At 40.1% G+C, this 16,023-nt stretch overlaps 1 protein-coding gene and 1 non-coding gene across 5 annotated transcripts; both read right to left on the bottom strand.

Moving 5' to 3' along the window:
* Positions 1-738: 738 nt before the first annotated feature.
* LOC149836970 (uncharacterized) lies at positions 739-13,048 on the bottom strand. Of its 4 annotated transcripts, none has more exons than XM_090005703.1 (4): positions 12,764-13,048; positions 10,311-10,541; positions 4,208-4,285; positions 739-986 (listed from the first exon to the last, which is right to left on the bottom strand). In XM_090005703.1, the coding sequence occupies exons 1-3, from the start codon at positions 12,991-12,993 to the stop codon at positions 4,252-4,254; spliced, it is 495 nt and encodes a 164-aa protein (XP_089861829.1). In that variant the 5' UTR covers positions 12,994-13,048; the 3' UTR covers positions 739-986; positions 4,208-4,251. The 4 variants fall into 4 exon arrangements, with proteins under 4 accessions (XP_089861829.1, XP_089861830.1, XP_089861828.1 ...); XM_090005704.1 differs by having other exon boundaries at positions 739-982; XM_090005702.1 differs by having other exon boundaries at positions 4,231-4,285.
* A 539-nt stretch (positions 13,049-13,587) lies between these two features.
* On the bottom strand, positions 13,588-13,659 carry TRNAQ-CUG (transfer RNA glutamine (anticodon CUG)). The gene has a single exon. It is a non-coding gene; the product is annotated as a tRNA-Gln (tRNA).
* Positions 13,660-16,023: the final 2,364 nt, after the last annotated feature.

Here is a 16,023-nt window from a genome sequence, read left to right as displayed (position 1 = left end):
AACCCTAGAATAGGGTATTTAAGGTGTGCAACTGGATCTGGGTCTCGGGTCAGGCCCTGGACCCGAGATGACTCTTCTTTGTTGCTGGATCTGGGACGCACGGGCCTGTGCTCGTCTGGAGTAAGTACGCAGGGGTACCTCAGCCCTGCGTCTTGGTACCGTGATCTGGGTTGGATCCAATGCTTGGGTCTGATGCTCGGTCCCATCGTGCAGGTCCAGTCCCCTGCCTGGGTCAGGCTGTATGGATCTAGGTCGATCATGCTCTACATCACTAACACATTATAGAACTTTAGATTTTTAGCCAAGTATGGATTATATCATGAACAATGTTGACCTAGAGCACCAAAAAGGCACTTGAGTTTTATTTTCTAAAAGAACTTCAATACGTTTATAGCAGTGCTCATGTATTTAATCTTTCAAGTCTGACGGTGTCCGACACTCACACTCATACTCGTGTCGAGGTAACATAGCTAGCAAGATTTAGCAAAAACAGGTACTCATGGAAAGCAGTGATCTAAAAGTGGCTCAGAGCATAACTTGCAGAAAACATGATTAGGTGGCTGCAACCATTTTGGTTATAGCTGGAGTTTTTAAGCAGCTACACTCCTTTTTCTCATGTTCTGCATTCTCTTTCCTCCTATTTCTTTCATCAATCTATTTACTTCTTTTGTATGTAACAGGTCCAACGTTGTCTTAACAGTTGAGAGTAGAGGACCATAAAAGATAAATGAATGTTCATGAAAACAATGCAATTCAACCAAGTTTTTTCTTCAAAGTAAAAAAGACTTATTGTAAGTTGCCTAGATTAGTAAGCTTACAGTACCGACCTCAAGATGCTTTGGTTAAACTACCTATTGCTGTTGATGATGATGATATAAGAGACGATTATTAGTGACAATGCTTGCCAATAATACAAGCCTTTATTGCTCCATCATGCAGTGTGTGCTGCTATTAGAAAATCTCTCTCTCTCTCTCTCTCTCTCTCTCTCTCTCTCTCTCTCTGAAAATGTAACGCCCCAAAATTTCGAACCTTATAATTTCCTTGAAATAGTTAGAAAATTCATTTTCTTTACAGAGTTTATTTCTAAATCAGCAGAAACGATTTCTTTTAAAAGAAAGAGGACATGTTTGACAACCTTGGGCACGTTAGCGAGAAAACAAAGATTTACCATGGACGATCTGCAATAATACTTAGGAAACCATTTCTTCTATTTAAAGAGAGTATCAAGTTTGTACAAAATTTAGGTTTCCTCAAGGGAAAACCGTATCAAAAACCAAAATGTCCAGGAGAAGAACTACGAGCAGAAACAGTGGATCCTTGAATCATCTCGCAGTCGCGCCATCGCCTGATGCACCTAATCGTCACCTGTACCCATGAAATGGGTTAGTTTTGCGAAAAACTAGCAGGAGAGTACAAAGACAGAAAGAACTAAATTAGGCATAGATAATTTATGCAGCAGGTAGTAACGAGCAAACTAAGCAGATAGACTGGAGGAATAAGCTAAGTACAACAAACTGAAAAGAGTGTGCATGCTCAATTTAGTTATTACTTGATAACCGGCCATGTGGGTACATACACGGCACGTGAGTCGAAACAGTCGAGTCCAAGCCGAGTGTTCATTATGTTAAGTATTTTAGTATACCTCGGTTGTCTGACTGAATCTTATTCCTATGAAGACGACCGATGGTCGAGAGAGTAAGTCTCCAAGGCATGATAGGGATGCATCCAACTTCTGCAGAAGTGTTAGGCTAACTTATGTAGCCTCTATCCCTCCCCCTAACCTCCGATGACTGGGGAAAAATGGGTCTTTTGCCCTTTTTGAAAGCTGTAAATGGACTGTCTATCGAAGTTGGTACCCTTCGTCCTCTCTCTTGGCGAAGCTAGGTTGAATTGAGCGCGACGGGGTTTCTTAGCCGTTGCCTCATTCTTCATGCTCTGGTCCATTAGATCGAAACGAGCATCTTGCCTATGAAGGCGATCCCACTCTTATATGTGTTTTCAACAACCTGCACTAAGCATTAATCGAGGTCATAAGACTCTCTCATCCAATCGTCGTAGTACTAACATGTCTCGCATGTTTAAGAAGTACACTTACGAGGAAAAGGATACAGGTCCTTAATAGGAGCCTCGGGAGTGTGTTTCGCAAAGATATAATGTTTTTAAAAAGCTATTTTAACATTTCAAATCTTTCGAAACGACACACAACTTGCCAACATGTGGCATGTGATTTTCTCGAATCTGACATCCGATGACACAGTGTTTGGGCGCTATGTAAGTCACGACACTGGTTTTGGTAAATGGGCTTCACAAATGGACCCATCACCTAACAACTTGATCTTGCCCTAGATCAAGAGTTCTCCCAAAACATATTGGGTAAAAAGAGGAAAGGGTATTCCTTCCGAATACGCTGTGTCAAAGGCAAGGCAAAAACGAAAGACAATACTGCAAAAAAAAGAAGTGCCTGGGCGCGAAGCGCGACGGCAAACAGGAACTGCGAAAGCAAGGGACAAGGATCGCGAAACCGCGTCCTTGAATTAAAAGACAGTAAGTAGTAAATACGAAAGCAAAAGCCTGGGCGCAAAGCGCGACGGCAACAGAAACAGGAAGTGCGTAAGCAAAGGACAAGGACCGCGAAACCACGTCCTTGAATTAGAAGACAGTAAGTAGTAAATACGAAAATAAAAGCCTGGGCGCAAAGCGCGACGGCAAACTGGAATAGGAAATGCGAAAGCAAAGGACAAGGATCGCGAAACCGCGTCCTTGATTTAAAAGTGTACTTATATATGTATATGTATATAAATATATCATTAAGTCCTTTCGATCATCAATTATTTAAGCTTGATTTAATTATTTAAGTCCTTGTGCAACTTCTCCTACCTTGGGGTATTGCGAGAATGGAGTCGTCTACGAACGTAGGTGATTGTTGGTTTAGCTTGCGGGGCGCGAACGGGCTCTGTTGCGTAACACTGCACAGGTACGTAGTTTAAAAAATGAATATAGGTAGGGAGAAAACTCGGTTTCTCCGCAACTTAATGCAGGGGTCATCGGCCCCTACCGTTACGAAAGAGAATGGGGTAGGGTTCAATGACCCATGCCGTTTAAAGGAGATGGGTGCAGGGGCCATCGGCCCCTGCCGGGATAACAGTAAGAGGGGCAGGGCCCTTTGGCCCCTGCGGAGTCTTCAAAAGGAGGGGCAAGGGCCTTTGAGGCCCTTGCTAGTTTTTAAAAGAAGGAGGGGCAGGAGCCTTCGGCTCCTGCCAACCTTTTTAAAAGAAAGGGGCAGGGGCCGAAGGCCCCTGCCAAGGAAATGAATAAAGTGGGGGAGAGTGCAGGGGCCAAAGGCCCCTGCCGAGCCCTTGCTCGACAGAAAAAGAGACAGGGGCCTCAGGCCCCTGTCGGTTAAAAGAGGGGCAGGGGCCATTGGCCCCTGCTCGGTTTCCGAGTGGTGAGGCAGGAGCCTTCGACTCCTGCCTCCTTTCTTAAGGAGAAGGGTAGGGGCCATCAGCCCCTACATGAAAGGGAAGGGCAGGGGCCATGGCCCCTGCCGGAATGGTGGAAAGGGCAGAGGGAGGAGTCCCCTGCCTGCTAAGAAGATGAGGGCAAGGGGGGCGGGGCCCCCTTGCCTGTCAAAAAAAAAGAGGAAGGCAAGGGGGCGGAGCCCCTTGCCTGTCGAAAAAGGGGAGGAGGAAGGCTCGGCAGGGGCTGCCGGCCACCTGCCGGCCTTCCGGCGAACCAACGAAAGAAGAGAGGGGGGGGGTACCTGGGCTGCCGTGAAGGGGGGTTCGTCGGGGAGGGTGGCGCCGTGAAGGGGGGTTGGCCGGCGTCGGCAAAGAGAGAGAGTCGGGAGGTCGGGGGGAAAAGAGAGCAGAGGGGAGAGAGACGAGAGATGAGAGAGAGAGTCGGGGGTCGGGGGAGGCTCGTAGGCCCTCCCCTCTCGTCTTTTAATAGGGAGGGGGCGCACACAGGGCCCGCCCCCTGTGTCGCCGGAGAAGCCCCCTGTCGTGGGCTGCCAGTCCCCTCGAAAAGGGTTTTCGAGGGGCCGACACGGGTTGGATCCGGGTCGGGTCTGGACCCGACCTGGGTCCGATCTCTTAAAAAAAATTTTAACTGGTTTTTACAGAAAAGGCCAGGAAGAAAAATTAAAATGACAAAATATTATTGCATGAAATGTAAATAACATTATAGAAGAGAAAAAAAAGAGAACACCATATAAAGATCACATTACGTACAAAATTGAATGCCAGATTGTTTCACCCCCTGAATCTCCTTGAGCTTCTCCTTTTGCTGCACAATACAGAGAGCATGAGACAGTGAGACTGTAATGAAGTGTCGGATGAAGTCTCCAAGAGCAAAACAAGAGAGCACGCGCATACACAAATAGCCACTAATGGGCAAAAGAACAACACAACCACTTAAAGTGGTAAGGCACCCAAAAGAAGAGGAAAAATATATATTTCACTCAAAAGGCTTCAAAGAAGCATGCTATACAATGGGGAGAAACCCCTTTATTTATAGACAAAAGAGGAGACCTTGGAAGGGCTCCTAGAGGGACGTTGGAGCCCTTCCAACGGTCATAAATATGACCGTTGGAAGCTCCAACGTCTTCCTAGGTGGGGCCCATTCCAAGGTGGAAAAGAAAAAGAATAGAAAAAATAAAAAAGAAAGAAAAAAGGAAATAAAAGAAAAAGGAGAAAAATTACAATATGCGATAAGAAGTAAAAAGACTGTTTTACCCCTATATGGGTCTATTTACAAAAGATATAAATATATATATATATTTATATATGTAGATAGACACATAGACATATATATAATTAATATATATATGTGTATGTGTCGTGATCTATATATATAAATATATATATGTACAACATATTTTAACACCCCCCCTCAAACACACGGTGAGATCACCGAGAGTTTGCTAAGGAGAAAGAAGAAACGAGGCGATGGCAAAGCTTTGGTGAAGAAGTCCGCCAACTGGTACTCGGTTGGAACATAAGGCAATTGAATGGTGCCGCGTAGGAACTCATCACGAACATAATGGCAATCCATCTCAATGTGCTTTGTTCTTTCATGAAAGGTGTGATTGCTGGCAATGTAGATAGAGCTCTTGTTGTCGCAGCACAGCTTTGAGGGAGTTGAGAATGAGACTCCCATATCTTTAAGCAAACTTCTTAACCATACGATCTCTGTGGTGGTAGTGGCCATCGCACGATACTCTGCTTCAGTAGAAGAGAGTGAAACTTTTTGTTGCTTCTTACACCTCCAAGAGATAAGTGACTCTCCAAGAAACACACAATACCCTGTGATAGAAATACGATCATCGGGGTTACCACCCCAATCAGAGTCAGTATAAGCAAGTAAAGTAAGAGGTGAAGAAGAGGGTAAGAATAATCCTTTTGTTATGGTGCCTTTCAGATATCTGATAATTCTCATGACAGCAGCCATGTGAATGGTGGAGGGAGCAGACTGGAATTGACTTGCACTATGAACTGCATGAGAAATGTCGGGTCTAGTGATGGATAAGTATGTGAGTGACCCAATCAATTGACGATAAGGTGTGGGATCAGCTAAAGGAGTGCCATCACTGGCTCTCATCTTGGCATTGATTATTTCTGGCGTCTCCACCTTCTTGTCATCAGTCAGTCCAGACCTGTCAATAATGTCGGAGGCAAGCTTCATCTGAGAGAGGACATACCCTTTGGGAGAGTATGCAACTTCAATACCTAAAAAATATCTTAGATAACCAAGATCAGACATATCAAAATTTTCTTTAAGAATATTCTTAATAAGGTTAATACCTCTCTTATCATTACCTGTGATAATCATGTCATCAACATATAATAACAGAATTGTAATGTGATCATTAGAATTTTTAACAAACAAAGCAGTATCAGTATAACATGAGGAGAAACCATTATCAAGAACTACTTTGCTAAAAAGATCATACCAAGCTTTAGGTGTTTGTTTAAGACCATAGAGAGCTTTATTTAACTTTAGAATATTTCCTTTACCAATTTCAAGACCTGGCGAAGGATCCATAAGTACTTCTTCATATAAATTTCCATTTAAAAAAGCGTTTTTAACGTCAAGTTGATATATAGGCCATTGTTTAATGGAGGCTAAGGCAATTAAAGTTCGCACACTAGTCATCCTAGCTACGGGAGCAAAGGTTTCCTCATAATCAATTCCATATTCTTGGGCATAGCCTTTTGCAACCAAACGAGCTTTGTATCTCTCAAGAGATCCATCACACTTGGTTTTAACTTTATATACCCATCTACACCCAATTGCCTTTTTTCCTAATGGTTGGGGAATAATACTCCAAGTTTGAGCTTTGTTAAGAGCCTCTAATTCAACTTTCATTGCTTCAATCCAATGTTGATGATCTTTAGCTTCTTTAAAGGAAGTAGGCTCATGATATGAATGAATTAAGATAAGACAAGTCCTATAATTAGGTGAGAAAGATTCATAAGATACAAATTTTTGTGGAGGTCTACTATTACGAGAAGATCTCCTAGGTGCATTAATAGGTTCTTCTAATGAGAGATCTTGAGAATATCTTTCAAGAGCAGGTTGATGTTCAATTCCTGACCGCCGGGTATATACATTCATTTCATTAGGATTCTCAACTTGAGAATCATTACTATGTTGGAGTATATCATTATGATGGGAGATGCCATCACAAGTATTATCGCAAGTACTTGCATCTGGAGTTTCAATTCTAGGAGCAAGATCAAATAGGAAGGAATAGTCAAGGTTTTCTCTAGATGTGTGAACATCAAATCCATTTTGATCTTCAAGAAAGTTTACATTTCTTGATATATAGAGTTTATTATTTCAAGTGTCATAGCATCTATAACCTTTTTTATTTTCACCATATCCAATGAATGCACATTCAATAGCTTTAGTCGATAGTTTATCTTGTCCTTGAACAAGCACAAAACATTTACATCCGAATATCCTTAATCTATTAAAATCTGGAGTAATTTTGAATAATTTTTCAAAAGGTGATACATTTTTTAAAGAAGCAGAGGGCATACGATTGATTAAATATGTTGCGGTAAGAAGAGCTTCGGCCCAAAAGTTTTTAGGAACATTTTTAGAAACAAGAAGTGTTCTTGTAGTTTCAATTAAGTGTCTATGTTTTCTTTCCGCAAAACCATTTTGTTGTGGGGTTTTAGGACAAGATCGTTGATGTAAAATTCCATTTGTTTTGAAATAATTTTGAAAATCTTTAGACATGTATTCTCCTCCAGAGTCGGATCTAAATATAGCTATATTGATTTGAAATTGGTTTTGAATAAGAATATGAAATTCTTTAAAATTATTAAAGACATCGGATTTGTTTTTAATAATATATACCCATGTATATCTAGTGAAGTCATCAACAAAACTAACATAGTAGGAGTAGCCTCCCTTGGACAGAACGGGTGCCGGTCCCCATACATCGGAATGCACAAGTTCAAAAGGTCTTTTTGACACAAAATTACTATGAGAATATGGAAGTGAATGAATTTTTCCAAGGATACAATCATTGCATGTGAATGTATTTGTATTACAAAATTTTTCCAAAAAAGGAAAGAGATACAATTTAGAAACACTAGGATGTCCAAGTCTTTTATGCCAAGTCTCAATATCTTTGGATTGAACATGATTACAAAATGATTTGGTTGGCAATGACAAAAAATCCATATAATAAAGATCCCCTCTTCTATGGCCTTGCCCAATCCGCTTCCCGGACCGAAGATCCTGCACGTAGCAATGGGTAGGTGAAAAAGTGACATTACATTCAAAATCGGTAATTTGGGAAACTGAAAATAGATTTAAATTAAGTTTTGGAATAATTCGAATTTTGGGAACAAAAATTCTTTGTTTTCATTATAAGTTTTCTCAAGATTCCCAATGCCTTCAACATCCAAGGATGTTCCATCGGCAGTGGAGACAAAAGATTTAAATTTATTGAGACTTGTTTTTGATAAGAGTGATGCATTCGGAGTCATATGAAAGGAGGCACCCGAATCAAGAATCCAAGAGGTCATACCTGGGAAGGAGGAGATAGCGGCGCCGGAAGTGGATGGTGTAGAGGAAAACTGAGAGGAGCTCATCTTCATGAATTGTTGAAGAGTTTCGGTAAGATGAGCAAGAGACTCTTTTATGTCACCATCTTTCTTTGAGTCTTCAATTGGAGGAGCTTCACCAACGGAGGCCACCTTCTTTTTAAATCTTGGGCAATCCGGACGAATATGGCCCGGTTCATTACAATTATGGCAAATGATTTTCCTTCCTCCACCACCATTATTTTTGAAAAAATTAGGTGGTTTGTATGGCCTTACATTGTTGCCGGGTCTAGATACGGCATGAACTTCATCAACATCTCGTTTTAATGCCAAACGAGTCTCTTCTTGACATAAGTCGGCCAAAATATCACTTAGAGGAGTAGAGGCCCTATGGAGAAGGGATCCTCTAAGTTGCTCAAATTCGGGGCGAAGCCCATGAATAAATTGGAAAAATCTTTCTTTTTCCATTTGCTCTTGCCTCATAGCAATAGCACTACCTTCCCATTGGGGTTCGAGAAGGACAAGTTCATCCCATAAAGAAGATAGGGCACTATAGTAGTCCCTAATACTCATATCACCTTGTTTGGTAGCTCTTACCTTTTCTTGTAGAAAGAAATGCCTAGCAAGGTCTCTTTGAGTGTACATGCCTTTCATAAAGAACCAAGCTTCATTAGCCTTCTTGAATTTGGCGAGATTTGCACAAATCTTTAATTCAACATTGTTCATGAACCATGCTAAAATTTTAGCATGCTCACTTTCCCAATCTTTTAATTTAGAAGAGTAATCAAGAATAGCCTTCTCTTTTTCCTCTTCGTTCAAAGCTTTTTCCTCATTACCTTCAAACTTAGTCAATCTCAATTGTGGTTCCGGAATGGTTCCACATACATAACCCCAAAGTTTTTTACCTTTGAGATTGTTTTCCATAGCGGCCGCCCACATGCGATAATTGGTCCCATCCAATTTGAATGAGAGGTCGATTTTTGCATCCTTGTTGGCCATTTGTAGAAGAGGAATATAAATGCACGAAAGAGAAGGATATTACTTGTCAAAAGAAGATCCGATGAAGCTTTATCAACCAAGGCTCTGATACCATGTAATGAAGTGCCAGATGAAGTCTCCAAGAGCAAAACAAGAGAGCACGCACATACACAAATAGCCACTAATGGGCAAAAGAACAACACAACCACTTAAAGTGGTAAGGCACCCAAAAGAAGAGGAAAAATATATATTCCACTCAAAAGGCTTCAAAGAAGCATGCTATACAATGGGGAGAAACCCCTTTATTTATAGGCAAAAGAGGAGACCTTGGAAGGGCTCCTAGAGGGACGTTGGAAAGACTGTTCCAAGGTGGGGCCCATTCCAAGGTGGGGCCCATTCCAAGGTGGAAAAGAAAAAGAATAGAAAAAATAAAAAAGAAAGAAAAAAGGAAATAAAAGAAAAAAGGAGAAAAATTACAATATGCGATAAGAAGTAAAAAGACTGTTTTACCCCTATATGGGTCTATTTACAAAAGATATAAATATATATATATATATATATATATATATATATATATATATATATATATATATATATATTTATATATGTAGATAGACACATAGACATATATATAATTAATATATATATGTGTATGTGTCGTGATCTATATATATAAATATATATATATGTACAACATATTTTAACAGAGACCTCTGTTCACATGGTTTATATATATATATATATATATATATATATATATATATATATATATATAGAGAGAGAGAGAGAGAGAGAGAGAGAGAGAGAGAGACCAGAAAGATTGTGATGTCAAATTTCTATATAGACTGTGTGAGCATGCATGTGCAAAACACGTTTTTGAGTGTGTTTGCAAAACTTAATGATTCTCCATAAGTCATTTTCATTGTTATACAGATGACACTGCAAAATTATCTTAATATTAGTTGTGATACCAAAGCTCTACATAAACTCATCATTGGCAAGTATACTAATCATTTCACATAACTGAGAATGCAAATTCATCATTTCATGCAAAGCACACAAACTAAACTCACAAGTTTGGAGTATAATTGAGGATGGAGAATCAAAGTAAAAACTTGACGAGGAACAAAAAACAAGGTCAGTTGAGCTTAACCTTTTGGCAGAGCATGACTGGTTCGGTTACTCTACATAAGTGAAGTTTGCTAACTTAGGCTTTTACTAGGGTCCCAGCATACTCTAAGCCACATTCTCCATTATCAGAGGAAACATACCTTCGTTCAACCTTATCTGAGGCTTCACTCTCCCCTTTCCCAAATGCAACCTCATCCATGCTTTGCCCTTGCCGTTTGTACCTTCCACCAGCTGCAACAAAACCTGGACATGGCCTGAATGCCTTTATTGGCCACCACCCAAATCCTGGAACCGTTGCTATGCCTCCTTGAATTCTCCCTTCACCATTACAACCCTCTTCTATTTCTTCTTTTCCGCATGCCTTGCATCCCCTATAAGGCGTGTTTAATAGGTCAAAATCTGTGTTTCTTTTTTCAGAAGAGAAAAGTTCACTAAATAGAAAAGTGACATGAAGTTGCACACAAATAGTAATCAGTTTACATGGCCAATCATAGCGTGGTACATGGGATATTATGTCCATTTTGACATAGCACAAGCAGCCAAATCGAATTGAATTGGCAGGTGAATGGTTTCAGCCTTAAAAAAATGGTTTTTGAATGTTTTATAAATCTTTTCTAATTGAATAGACCACCAAACTGCATCAGCCACCACTTCCAAATGACACGCCACCTCTTGTGTGTACAAATCTGAGGAGGGCCAACAAGGAGATCTCTAATGCAGGAATCAGCACTCATTTGAGTGAAGATTCCAATCTATTGAGTTCCAGCCAGAACATAGAAAATAAAGTTGGAAAGAAATGGCGGAAACATCGGAAATGTTTCCTTTAGTCACAAGTGGGATCTATGTCACATGGGTGCGGGTGCGGGTGCGGGTGCGGGCGCGGGTGCGGGGATTCGGCACTTCCAAAAAAACCGGGTGCGGGGGTGCGGCAGGGGCAAAAATGTAATATATATATATATATAGTGTGTATGTATGAATGTATGGTAGCTGTTAAGGTCCATGACATTTATGCCCAACTTACTTTTTACCATTTTTTTATCTTATATGGTTGTCCCCAAAGATGAAAGTGATGAGTTGTGGAGCCTGATTCATTGTTTTTGCCCTTGCAGGAAGGGGGGTCCGGGGGCTCCCCCCGGCGTGGGTAATATTGTGACCAATTTTCACAATATTCAAGGCATGAACAATCACATCCGGCAATCACAATCACAACTTAGGCTCTGTTGGGTGCCAGAGGTGAGAGGGGTGATGGAATTTAATGAGGGTTTAATTAATACCACCTACCCCCACAGGTGGTTGGGAACTCTGTTTTGGGAGATGAGAATGGAGTTGAGAGTGGAGAAGGGGGTGGAGATCGGCCATTTTCAACTACATCCTCACAAGGATGTAGTTGACAACTCCAGCCTCATCGCCCATTTTCTTCTCCACTCCCATAACCCCTCTCATCTCCTCTCCAACACCAGCTCACAAACAAAGCCTTATACTTCTCACGTTTCACTAACCATGAGAAAGTGATGTGATTGTGATTTACAATTACAGGATCTTGAAAAAATACAAGAATCACCAGGCATTGCAAAACGAGTTATGGGTTCCTCATCTTGACGGCACACAATGCACCAGCTAATTGGCCGACTGTATTTCATCTTCTGTTTTTATAACACATAACTAAAAGTCAAGAGATGCACTATCTTTCCAAGAAAAGCAATTGATTGATATGCGCAGACTACAACCTCCTCATTTTTGAAAAAGGAAAGTATCATTGTGATTGGCTATACAAAGTCATGGTGATCTTTTTCACAAATAAAAAACTGCCAAAGCACATATAATCACCCCAGTTATAATGATATTAGTAGTAGTAGCAGTGAGATAATCTTGAGATATGAACATCAATAAAAAAATAAAAATATGCCCATTTTACAATTAATCAGACTGTTAGAATCTAAATGACCTTCTGAAACCCAAAGAAAAAGGAGAAAGAAACTTTTCAGCATCATGAAGAAGCTCGCATGCAGCTCAATTAGCCTGCAAAAGTGGCTTATGAAGTTCACCAACATTTTCTGGAGGACAACACTTTGTTTTCAATTTTCCATAACTGCTCTTCTCCAGTAATTCAGCATTAAAAAAATCCAGACAATCCAATCAATTTAAAAAAAAAAAGAACCTATGGTTCTAACATAAAAAGATCACAACAATTTGTTACCATTGCATCCTTAGAAAAAGCAATATATAATAAAAAGCAGCAAAAGAATAACGGTCATAATAATGGTTAAGAAAATCAATAATGGTTCTTTTAGCATAACACAAAATTTTCGGTATTTCAACCATTATTCTGTTCTTAATGAATTCTAATATAAGATGACAAGGAACCAATCCTTCAATCCCTTCGAAAAACTCATTATTTAGTAGACTTATGAGCACAGTATTTTCATTTTCAAATCGGCAACAGTGTCGCACTAGTGACAACAATGCTAAACTCAGAAACAGGAAATGATTAAAAAAAAAGCTCCACATAAGAATGATATTCTCAAATAAATTTGGAACCAACAAAACATACCCAGAAAGCAATTGGGTGAAGGAAGAAAATGAAAGAGAATACCTAATTGGAATCTCCTTCTGTGTATCTTCTTCAACTGGGAGTTCGGGCTCTGCGGGGACTACAGAATCAGAAATGAGTGCAGAAACGGGAGAATCGTTTTGCTGTGTGGTAGACTGAAGGGTCTGTAAGGATGCGCGCTTCGGAAGCGTGGGGGAAGCACCAAAGTACCTCCTGCTAGAGCTGCTCTGAAAGAGAAGAGGTGGAGAAGGGGTAGTGAGGAATGATGCCATCGTGAGGAAAAGAGGAGATGAGCCTCTCTCTCTCTCTCTCTCTCTCTCTCTCTCTATCTCTGCAAAATAATTAAAAGGAATATTTTTTGTGGGGTTATTTTCCTTTAATTTGTTATTTCACAATTTTTTTCCCAAAATTTGAGGCCTTCCCTTCAAAAGAAAATTTGGGCCTCCCATTCCCTCCTGTTTCCCTTATTTATTGATTTTTATAAATCATGAAAATTTCAAAACCTCTCTCTGTCTCATATGCCTATTTTAGTACTTACCATATTTCTTCTTAAGATATTCTTATTGCACAAGTTCGGGTTTTAGGCTGGTAATTTATTTCATCCGCTGCCTGAGGGGGCAAAAACCAAAAAAGAAAAGAAAATTTCTGTCTCAAGAAAAATAAAAAATAAAACCACTTGTTTTTTGCTACCAAAAAAAGTTCATAAGCTGGTGGTCACCACTGATGTGAAAAACCAACGATCCAAATTAGCCTAAAATGCTTTCAACGCTCTCGACTGTTTTAGTGGATAAGAAATTTTTCAATTTGGATACTTAAAAAGTGAATAGAGAATTAAACTCGGAAAGTCGTCATGCGGAAAAATGGTAAGGTTCCACCGAGATTTGAACTCGGGTTACTGGATTCAGAGTCCAATGTCCTCACCACTAGACCATGGAACCGTTCATGAATAATGAAACTCTTCAAACTTATATAAGTCCATTCTTTTGAACATATTCCCACTTCCCATCTATCGAAAGAAACCTCTCTCTGAGAAACGAGGAGTCTCTTTCTCTTGTCCAAACACAACAATGTTTAAGAAAACCAAGCATATCTTGGATATTGAGGATCATGTCAAATTTGGAGTTGGAAATTCATTGTCTCTCTTGTGCCATTAATCCAGCCAAGTGCCATCTAATAATGTTAGGGAAAACTTGGCAATTTCCTCGAGGCAAACTCGTGAGAAACGAACCCACAAATTTTTACTTAAAACCAAGCAGCTTTTGCCTTTTTTTCCCAAGACCAGTTGGTTTTGAACACATGGCTCCTCAGCTAAGATAGCATGAATTATGTGATTATGATACTTCTAATCTTTTTTCATGACATTCGTTTCTTTGGCCATAGTACAGAAAAGACCAATTATTTTGATTTACGACCCCTTGGTATCATATAAACAAAACCAGAGTCAAAAAATAATGTTTCTTTCAATAGAAGCAACACTGTTCACACAGCTAGGGAGAATATGCAAACAATCATGATCATGTTTTGAGATGATATTAATCCACAAGTCTCTCTTTTCAACGCATCAGGGCTACATCACAGGGACACGCCATTTAGGGTCCTGTGTCCAGGGGACACAACATGTATGTGGGCATGCCAAGGAACACATTTTGACATGTATGACTTTTTTCAAAGAAATTGGGAACTCGAATACTCATATCGAGTCACTTTTGTGTCCATGTCTTTGTGACATAGCATCAAGGACAAGGAACCATTTCATGCTTTTAGGCTGCGTTTGCATCCCAGGACAAACGCCACAGGGGCAGCATGTGTAGCGTTTGTCCTGGACTTGCCAGCACTTTGCAAAGTGCCTGCACAGGATGCACTTTCTGCTGTCTGAACACCGCGCACCCTTCTTATCAAATGCAGGACAGCGCTCAGTCAGGGACCAGTCAGTGCACAGGTGTATCCCATGCATAGTTACTGAAAGCTTCTTGCTACATGAGGAAGCTCGGTTCCCCTAAAGCTTGCTTTAGAAGCAGAAAACTCTCTGATTCCTCAAAAGGAGGGGAAGCTCTGGGAAATTCGCTTCTAAAATATGAAAAACTAGATTCTCTTTAGTGGGAAGCTCGCTTCCTTCTCGATTCTCTTTTGCTTTCTTAACTTTTCTTTGGCTTCTTGTTATTTTATTTTTTTTGAAAGGCAAGCTGGGGTTAGACAGACCCCTACCAGTTATACAACGATACCATTGGGATTTGAACTTACAACGCCCAACACAAGGTGACGTGCATTAGCTGCTCCTACCAGACAAGCAGAGCCCACGTTTAGTCTCTCTTCTTTTCATTTCCCATTCACTTCTCCCCAACTTTCTAAGTTTCTCATATTAAAAACTATTTGATAGAGGGCGCGATGGACAGTCCACACGAGTTCTGTTCGAAAGTGATCATGCACCTACACATTTTTGCCCTTAAGGAAACTTATTCAAATCTGTAAAGGCAATAGAGTTGAACAATTCTTGCAAATCCGTACAAAAGCAACGCAGTTCAAAACAAAAGATGGCAAGCTTTTCTTTATTCTATTGTTATACCCCTCAAAAGTTTACTCCCACCACCAGTAGGATCACCCACTTTTGTTCCAAAAAAAAGACTAGGAATATTCTCAGAACAACCGAATTACAGCTTTTGTGGAAATCTAGATTGTTTTGAATTTCTTGAATTCCTGACGACTGTACCGAACTTAATGATTTAGAACTTTCTGGAATACCTTAAATCCTAAGAACATCATTTTAGAAATTTGGAAATGAAAGCCCTGTTAAATTGTAACGAGTATCAAATGAAGTAGGGATTTCAAATTTAAAGGGCTAACTAGAGTTTGATACTGCGTTGGATGTTGTTTGAAGCTTTTGCAACCATAATGGAAAGGTTAACATGTAAATCACCTTTACAATCAATCTGTAATCACTCGTTATCCATTGCTTTCTGTTTATCATTGAATGTGAGGGAACTACAGACTTAGACTTTGCTTAAGGCCCAAGATCATCTTTTATAGTTCAAATATTCTTCTTCTCTTCCCCTTATAATCCAATCAAACTTGAGTAAAATATCTAACAAGGTGTAACTCAACATTGTTTGATTGCCTTCACCCTGGGAGGACTTGTATGAATCGACTATCAATTGGTATATGAGCAAGAATCTCAAGCCATAATTTTTTCGATAGAAGACTGCTAGGGGATAAGCCGCCCCTTCCTGTTTCATTTATCAAGAAGAAACAATTACAATCGATCTTCCTTGTAGGAATCATATCCAAGGAGTTACATCCCAAGCATA

This window comes from Nuphar pumila, chromosome 5 (genome assembly GCF_984573655.1).
Source record: "Nuphar pumila chromosome 5, dmNupPumi1.hap1.1, whole genome shotgun sequence".
Lineage (NCBI taxonomy): Eukaryota > Viridiplantae > Streptophyta > Magnoliopsida > Nymphaeales > Nymphaeaceae > Nuphar > Nuphar pumila.
Note: the sequence above shows the minus strand (reverse complement) of the source record. Positions and strands in the feature narration are given on the sequence as shown.